This window comes from Vipera ursinii (genome assembly GCF_947247035.1).
Source record: "Vipera ursinii genome assembly, chromosome: 5".
Lineage (NCBI taxonomy): Eukaryota > Metazoa > Chordata > Lepidosauria > Squamata > Viperidae > Vipera > Vipera ursinii.
Window position 1 is genome coordinate 20847216 of NC_139518.1, and position 9669 is coordinate 20856884.

A 9669-nucleotide genomic window follows, 5' to 3' on the forward strand; every position below is an offset into this window, starting at 1 on the left:
AGATCACGTGAAGTACTAATACCACTTTACAATGCCTTGGTAAGGCCACACCTGGAATACTGCATCCAGTTTTGGTCACCACGATGTAAAAAAGATGTCGAGACTCTAGAAAGAGTACAGAGAAGAGCAACAAAGATGATTGGGGGACTGGAGGCTAAAACATACAGGGAACGGCTGCTGGAATTGGGTATGTGTAGTTTAACAAAGAGAAGGGTGAGGGGTGACATGCTAGCAGTGTTCCAATATCTCAGGGGCTGCCACAAAGAAGAGGGAGTCAAGCTATTCTCCAAAGCACCTGAAAGCAGGACAAGAAGCAACGGATGGAAACTAGTCAAGGAGAGAAGCAACCTAGAACTAAGGAGAAACTTCCTGACAGTTAGAACAACTAACCACTGGAAAAACCTGCCTCCAGAAGTGGTGAATGCTCCAACACTGGAAGTTTTTAAGAAGAGACTGGCCAGCCACTTGTCTGAAATGGTATAGGGTTTCCTGCCTGAGCAGGGGGTTGGACTAGATGACCTCCAAGGTCCCTTCCAACTTATTATTATTATTATCTCTGGATGTTTCCAGTGATTCATTTGCCAAATATTGCTGGGAGGTAAAAGATTATAGGGGTTTCAAAATCAGTGATGGTCTAGGGCAGATACTTTTTATGGCACAGCCATTCCCACAGTAGAAAAGAGGGGATGTAAAATATAATTGAGATTTAAAGATAGATATTTCTACCTACGTCTTGGCTTGATATATTTATGGTAGGCTTGTTCATTTAATGCAGCTCTGGTATGTTGGCAATACATTGGGTGAAGTACATTTCTTTTTTTAGAACACTGATAACAAGATAATCCGTTTTGTTTTTTCACCGTGACTCTACATTTTCTATCTTTTCTTAGGTTTCCTGACATTTGAGCCAACAATGGATCTGAAGAAAATTAAGGATTACATTAACTGGCTGCATTTTCAGTATCTCCTGGTCACCTGCAGTTATGTCCTGGAGCCTTGGGAACGATCCATGTTCAATACTATCATAATTACTGTTGTTGCTATGGTGGTGTACACAGCCTATGTTTTCATCCCCATCCATGTCCGCTTGGCTTTTGATTTTTTCTCCCAAGTCTTTGGAAGCCAAATGGAAAGTACATTTTGACCCTCAGCACCGACTCAAGGCTTTGCCCTCTCTGGAAATACTCTTTCCCCACACAATTATACTCAGCTCAGCCTAGATTTCTTTTGGATGTGATTGTGAACCTGTTGGTTCAAATGCACATATTCAGCCATGCTGTGTCCTTGACAGGCTGGTCCTCACTGAAATGCATGCTTGCACAACTTCAGTCCAATCGTGGGTCAGTCTCTGGAATTAGTTTCATGAACTGAGGTCACACATGACAGATTTGCAATCAAAATGCAAGCAAGAAAAAATCGACTTGCATTTTACATTTCACTTGTCTGGGTTCACATTATCTAAGTTGAGGATTTGGGTTTTGTTGATATTTTAATTGGAAGGACATACAGCTACAAATGTTTTAATTGGGGAATAACAGGAAAAATATGTTAAGGCTTTCAAAACATTCAATCGCTTTTAATTTGATGATGATGCCTGCTCACCTATGTTCCCTAGGACAACATAACAAATTAGTATCTGAAGAAGTAACTTAACACAGGGAAAAATACTTCCCTCTATAATAGGGGTCTTGAAACCTGGCCCTTTTATGACTTGTGGACTTCAACTCCTGGCTGGCTGACGAATTCTGGGAGTTGAAGTCCACAAGTCATAAAAGTGCCAAGTTTGAAGACCCCTGCTCTAAATGATGTACATGGAAGATTCAGCACTATGGCACTGCTTCTTTTTAGAAAGCAGAAAAGACATATTTATTCAAAGGAGATTATATTTTATTCTTGAAATATGCCACTGTTGTACTTTGTATAGATGGAATATGAATGCCAAAGAACAAGCTTGTGTATCAGTGTATTCTTGCAACTCACAAAGCTTCCCGTAAAAGTGGTTGTATGCATCAAATGTCTGCACAATTACATGCAATCAGTGCTTTTTTTGTCAAAGAAAAAGGCGCCGGAACTCACACCTGTCATACAACCTGCCTTGCCTACCCTACAAGGTTCCATCCAAAAAAGGTGCCGGAACTCCATTCTGAGCGTTCTGTGAGAAAAAAAGCCCTGCATGCAATGAAATATTTGTCCCTTGTGCTAATGGCATTAGATTGTGAGCTTTAAAGAGCAAGTTGTGCTGTATCTCTTTCAGCAAATTGGACTGAAAAGATCTGAACATGTATGTGAAAACCATAAAAGTTGAATTTATCTTTAAATGCATCTGTGTATTATTTTCCTGTCTGCAGTCCAGCTTTCTTCATGCATATCCCAGACAGGATCACAATAATATTCCTATGAACACACAAACTATTTAGTTTTATTAGCATTTTTATTTTATTAGTGTTTTATTGTTTTCAGGGATTTCATAAAGTTAATTCTATTCATGGAGTGTATTAGTAGCTTTGGAAGATAAGAAGCTGTTTTGATATTTGCATGTGATTGTTACTATTCCAATGGCTAAATGACTTTTTATGGATTTTAATGCATAGTCTACTTATACATTTATACAGTTACTTGTTTTGTATCAGTAATGTGGAATTATATATATATATATATATATATATATATATATATATATATATATATATATATATATATATATATATATATATATTATAAAAGGGAGTTAATTAAACTTTTCACAGTAGGAGCTTTGGCACATGCAAGATAGCTGTTGTGGTATGTATAAGTAGGTCAACAGAAGCTAGACATAACCACAAGCAGAGGAAACACAAAAGTAAAGATAGAGCTTATGCCAGCAAAAGGTTATGCTTAAATGGTACAGATACAACAGGTGTGAGGGGCTTTTTCTGGGAGGGTATGAACAAAATTTATTCTGTTTAGGTGCTTCAGATAAAGACTGACTGGATAGGAAAATGAGGGTTTCCCCTTTCCAAATAGTTACCTGGGAAAGATGTTGACTTCACAGTCCTACCTATGGTCCTGAGAGTTCCCAAGGATTTCCCAACCTAAGTAAATAACAGAGTTGATCCCACTTAGCTTTCTTCTGGGTTAGTCCAAGTCAGCCAGGTGCTGCCACATGAATGAAGAAAAAGTGAATATGGCTGCAAATGTCTGAAATGGTATAGGGTTTCCTGCGTGAGCAGAGGTTTGGACTAGAAGACTTCAAAGATCCCTTCCAACGCTATTATTGTTATTGTTACGCTGCTGAAAAACTTGGTGGTTGCTCTATAAGTTGAAATAAGTTGCTGTTTGAGTAGGGCCATTTGCCTGGTAAATTTAATAATTTAGTAACACAAACATAACTTCTCTTTTTTCTTTTGCTGTTCCAGTTATCTTTTTCCCCTCTTTTATTTATGCCAGGTTCTGTTCCCTGTTTTGTCTTTCCTTCCCTGTCACATGGTCACCTTTGCCTCACTCATGGAAGGAGGCGGGGAGGTGTTTCTTTCTCTTATGCTGGTTCTGCTGGGGAGAAAGGAACGTGTGTGTGTTTGTATGTGTGTTTAGGTGTGCATGAGAGGGAATGGTTGATACAGGTAGATAGCAATCAATTTTTAAATATGTACCTTATTTTACAGGGAATTTTTATGAATAATATATTTATATTACCCTAGTCCTTCTTTTGCAGTATGGCTTCTGACAACATATGTATGCTTGGATGTGTGGGTGGGTGTTTGTGTACAGATGAGAAGAAGAGAAGAAAGAAATGTACAGGGCTAGTTTTAGCTGCTGTTGGCAAACCTAACTGGAGAAGATGGCAAACCAAGCATTATCCACATTTTTGAATGATTTTTAAATTATTATTTTTTTACCCTTTCTTTTGGGGTGAGAGAATTATCTTTTTGGTAAAAGTAGTAGTTGTGCCAATCAAAGTACTCATGCATTCCATATAGCTGCATCTTGAGGGTACTTCTTCAAAATTCACTCCATGTGTGTTTCTGGTGTTCTTTTAAATACATAGGGATTTCCTCCCAGTGAGAAATAGAGTAGGAGGTATTTTGTAATCCATCTAGAGACAAATGTGTAGGATTAGAATCTCCAAGCTTGGTATGATCTGGTATTGAGTCATTTTAACTGTAGATATTCACATCATGCAATGGCATGTCTAATTTAACTTTGAATTTAGCTGAATTTATTGTTTGCCTGGGGTAAAAAGGATTATAGTTCTAAATAAGTGACAAGAATTCAGAAAACACTTGTTTCATCAACTTCCCTCCGCCCTGTGCGTTCCCACAGAGAGGGCCTCCTCAGGGTGCCACCGGTCAGAGAATGTTGTCTGGTGTCCCCCAAGGGGGAGGTCCTTCTCTGTTGGCGCCCTGGAGTTATGGAATCGGTTGCCGGTTGAGCTCCGGATGGCGCCTGACCTTCGCTCCTTCCGATGTGATCTGAAGACTTATTTGTTCGAACAAGCTGGCCTGGCCTGATGGGGGATGGGTTGGGATTTTATTGTTGTTTTAAATATATTTACTTATTGTTTTAGCTTGGGCATTTCATTTAATTCTTTTTTAACTTTTGTATCTTTGTACTTTTATATGTTTGCCCTGTTCACCGCCCTGAGTCCTTCAGGAGAAGGGCGGTATACAAATAAAATTATTATTATTATTATTATTATTATTATTATTATTATTATTATTATTATTATTATTATTATTATTATTATTATTATTATTATTTTTAGAACAGCAAAATACTAGCAAATGTGCAAGTGTAGCTGAAGCCAAAAATGTATCAATTCTCTTTTCTCCAGTTAATCCACCTCTTTAAAAAATGTAGATTGAAAAAAATGTGGGTAGTTATAAGCAGAACAATAAGCCTTAACTAAATATTTGTTAAATGCAAGTGTTAATAGGCTTGCATTTGGCCTAATGGTCAACTCTAATAAATTTCAGAGTTCAATTTTGACTTCTATGATTATATTGCCTCCTGGCTCTTTGTCATTCTTCTTCCTCCTTTGCATTTTATTTCCTTCTCTTCTCCACAGTAGTTTTTATCTACTAGCAACAAGATGTGATGAGATTTTTAAAAATGTAATTAAATGTGAATAAAATATTTATCCCTGACTTGTAGCAAAAGATATAATTGCTGATACTTAATTATAAACAAATTTCATGAAATGAAGAATAAATACTTGATGTTTGTGATGTCTACAAAATTCCCAGCAAAATTATACCTTGGATTAAGACAAAATGCCTTCATGAATAAGCCTTTCTCTAACATTCACTGAAGTAGTTTCTTTTTCTCACACTCTCTTCTCCATCTCCCAAATAGTAGACTGCCATGGAAGAGACAAATAAATCTAACTGGAGATCTAAGCTGTTTGCAATTAAGCTAATCAAGGCAAGAACCAATCTAGAACTAAGGAGAAATTTCCTGACAAAGAATTAGTGGAATGACTTCCACCCAGAAATTGTGGATACTCCAACACTGGAGGTTTTTAAGAAGAGATTGGACAACCATTTGTTTGGAATGGTATAGCGCAGAGGTCCCCAACCTTTTGGACACCAGGGACTGGTTCCATGGAGAGAGGTTTTCCGCGGACCAGAGGCTATATAATTTTGTGTGATTTCTGCATCCTGCGGATGGGGATTTGCTTGTTTGTGCAGACTGGTTGCTGGCATGCCATGCCCCAGTACTGCTCCCCTGGTATAGAGTTTCTTGCTTGAGCACAACATATGCTGGCAAGTCTTCAACCAAAGCACCCACATACGTTCCGTTCCATTCAGCTGCCTCTGGCTGACGGCAATTTCAATACAGTTGATGTAGGGTATGCAGCTTCTAGCATACACGAACTGTCAGCACAGCAGGAGGCGCAGAGCTGGACAGCTCCAGGCTATAACTGCATTTGGCGGGAAAGCCTGGTTCAAACAGGTTTGACAGCTCCGGGCTATAGCCAGACCTGGCGGGAAGCCAAGGTTTAAAATGATTGGCTACCTGCACTGGTGGGAAGCCCAGGTTTGAATCCATTGGATGGCATTCACCTGGAGAGGTATAAAAGCAAGCCAGGTAAATCCCTTTTCCCAAGCAAAGCCTGACAACGAAATAAAGGTTGCTACACACTGAGCTGGCTGTCTTCTCTTATTTCCGATGACCGTGCAATTTAACACTGGCGACGAGGATGGGATTCTGCTCTGAGGAACGGTAGGCAGCAGGAGGAATCCACGATCGGCCATATGCATCCGAAGAAGCTCATTGGCGTCGGAGCAGGACGACCCAAGACAACAGCATGGCGCAACTCGGTCAGTATCCCCTCTTTAACAGTAATCACCCAGAGGAACGGGAATCGTTCATGGGGCAGTTGGAATGCTACCTGTGGGTGAACGGGGTTGAGGACGGCAGCCAGAAAGCAGCAGCACTGCTGTGTAGCTGCAGCAAGGACACCTACCAGCTGGCGATCGGTCTGTGCTCACCGGAGGACATTGATGCTGTCGCCTACAAGGACCTTCTGGACAAGCTGACCCAGCACTTCCGACCTGACATGTCTGAGATCGCTTGGAGGTACAGATTCGAGAAGCGGGACCAGCATCCGGGTGAGTCGGCTAAAAAATACATAGCAGCCCTCAGGCAGGCAGCCCTCCTCTGCAACTTCGAAAATCTCGAAGTGAGACTGAGGGACCGCATCATTTTCGGCCTGCGAGAAAAAAAGCTGCAGCAAAAGCTGTTCGCCAGGCCGAAGCTAATGCTGCGGGAAGTCCAAGAGGAATTCCAGGCCTGGGACAACCCAGAAGGGCTGGAACCGAAGGAGCCTCACGACTGCAGCCCCAGCGGAGCCCTGCATCAGGTGAGCAATGACAGCGGGGACGAGGGATTGGCGACAGAAGTCAATGCGATCCACCGTGTGACACCGCCAGCTGCCGCTAAATGAGGTAATACGAGGGGGTCACAACAGACAACGGCAGAACACAGATGCCCGCAGTGTAGGTGCGGAGCCAGCAACCCCCAGTCTACCCAGTTCACCGGCTGCAGAGCCAATCACCCCCGGTCTACCCAGCATTTCGGCTGCGGATCCAGTCAACCCCGGTCTACCCAGTGTTCCGGCTGCGGCTCAAACAGACCCCGGTCTACCCAGTGCTCGAGTTGCGGAGGACAGCACCCTCAGTCTACCTGCTGGTTCAAGTCAGCCAAGTGCCGGACGTGCGGGAAGACCGGGCACATCGCGTCTGTCTGCTGAAGTAAGACCTGAGACAACCTACACGAGGTGGAGGCAGAGTTCCAGGCAGCAACAGGTACTGGGGCACCATGCCAAAAAAATTTCATCAGTTACACAGAGGGCATGGTGGCCGTTTGCAAAACGGGTGAACAACATTCCATCACCCCAAAAATAAAGCTGGTGGTGAGGTTGCAAGGAGTTCTATGCAAAATGGAACTGGACTCGGGGTCAGCCATCTCCATTATCTCCAGTGAAACGTTTAAGGTGGTTTGCAGATGGAGCGGCCGGCTGGTTCTCTTGAGGTCATCCAGACTGACCCTCACTGATTTTCAGAATGCACCAATAAACGTCCGGGGGGAGGCTTCAGTGGAGGTGCAGTACAAGGGTTTCCAAGGGTTTTTGGATGTATTGGTGGTAGAAGGACAATGCACTAGCCTCATAGGGCTGGGTTGGTTCCAGGCACTGGGCATCCGGATCGTCGGCATTCATCAGACTCAAGGCTGCCGCACATTAGAAACAGTTTACAAGGAGTTTTCAGACGTTTTCGATGGGACGTTGGGAAGGTACATGGGACCTCTCATAACCTTTAAGCTAGATCCGCAGGTACAACCCATTCGCATTAAAGCCCGGCAAGTTCCGTTCGCACTTAAGCACAAAATAGAACGGGAGCTCGACAAGCTGGTAGACCAGGGGATATTAACACCAGTCGAGGGAGCCAAGTGGGAGACTCCCATCGTCACGCCACTTAAGGCAAATGGGGAGGTGAGGATCTGCATGGACTACAAGGGGACCATCAATAAAGCGTTAAGCGCCCACTCATACCCGGTACCCGCAGTCAGCAGCGTCCTCGCCTCCCTGCAAGGTGGGTCCATATTTGCGAAATTGGATCTGGCTCAAACTTATCAACAGCTACCGGTCAACCCGGAGACCACAGAAGTACAGACCATAGTCACCCACAAGGGGGCGTTTCAGGTAGACCAGCTGCAATTTGGCATTAGTGTAGCTCCTGGGATTTTCCAGGAGGTCATGGAATGAACCCTTAAAAGGTATACCAGGGGTTTGCCCATATTTTGATGTCCTCATTGCAGGGGATTCTGAGGAGGTTCTGGCAGAATGGCTGCAGGCTGTCCTAGGAAGATTCAGGGCTGTTGGTTTAAAACTGAAAAGGGACCAATGCAGAATTGGGGTGACTGAAACTGAATTCCTGGGATTCAGGATTGATGCTCAGGCGATTCACCCAGCAGCATCCAAGGTAAGGGCTATTAAGGAAGCCCTAATACACAAAAATAAGGCAGAATTGCAGGCTTTCCTGGGCCTGCTCAATTTCTATCATGCCTTCTTGCCACATAAGGCTACAATTGCAGAGCCCCTACATAGGCTATTGGATAAACAGACAGAATGGAGCTGGTCTATGGCTCATACAGCCGCGTTCAAAGCCCTGAAAGATCTGTTGGCAGGCAATGCTACAGTCACACATTTTGTGGAGACTAAGCCTGTCTGCATTGCGTGCGATGCATCCCCCTATGGGGTAGAGGCTGTGCTTAGTCACCTGGAGAAGGATGGAACACAGTGTTATGACTCAGGGCCAGCCGGTGGGTCCGGCAGCCGGTTCAGATGTATCGGATGACTCAGATGAGGGGGAGGAGGAGGGTGTGGAAGACGAACCGGCTGATGATGGCTTGGAGGCTTTGCAGAGCCCTCAGCCGGGGACCTCTTCTCAGCTGCGTGAGCCCGATAGTGCGGAGGATGATGACCCACAGCTGGCCCTGTTCAAGGACGCCCGACGCAGGAGGCAGTCGAGCAGGAACAAACAAAGAAAGGCTGTGGGACTCCTCGGGAGGAGGCACAGGGAGACCACGCCCTGAACTCTAAATAAAAGGAGTGTTTGGGGAGGGGCTGGTTGCTGAAAGCAACCCTTCCGCTTGAGGATTCAAGTTCCTGTGTTTTTGTTTCTTGTTCTGTTAATTGACTATTAAATCTTGGCAAACGCTTTTCAGCCTTGGACGCTCTCCAGTCTCTTCTGTTTAAATAGGGGTTTGCCTTACTACAAGGCCGGAAGAGGGCTGGTTCAGAACAGTTTGCTTTCAGCCTCCCACCCCTTATTACTACGATGGAGCAGCTTCGTGCCGAGAATGCTCAGCTCACCCAGCAACTCACTTTGCTGGCAGCTCAGGTGGCTCAACTGCAAGTTCAGGTACATGCTGCACCCCCACCCAGGAGGAAATGTCAGATAGCTATGCCGGATAAATTTGCTGGTAATCCAGAACTGTTTCCTGCCTTCCTGGGACAATGCCAGCTTTTTATCAGCGTGAGAGCAGCTGATTTCCCCACTGACCGGGATAAGGTGGGGTTCGTGTTGAGTCTTCTGTCGGGGGATGCAGCTCGTTGGGGCACGCCTTTGCTGGCACAGCCTAGCCCTTTGTTGGATAACTTTGGGGGGTTTTGTGACCATATGCGCC

At 44.1% G+C, this 9669-nt stretch overlaps 1 protein-coding gene across 1 annotated transcript; it reads left to right on the plus strand.

Moving 5' to 3' along the window:
* Positions 1-913: 913 nt before the first annotated feature.
* SPTSSB (serine palmitoyltransferase small subunit B) lies at positions 914-1144 on the plus strand (the record flags this gene model as incomplete). The annotated part of the gene is made up of 1 exon (XM_083364876.1): positions 914-1144. One exon carries the CDS (start codon positions 914-916, stop codon positions 1142-1144), a length of 231 nt encoding a protein of 76 aa, XP_083221002.1.
* Between the last annotated feature and the right edge of the window lie 8525 nt (positions 1145-9669).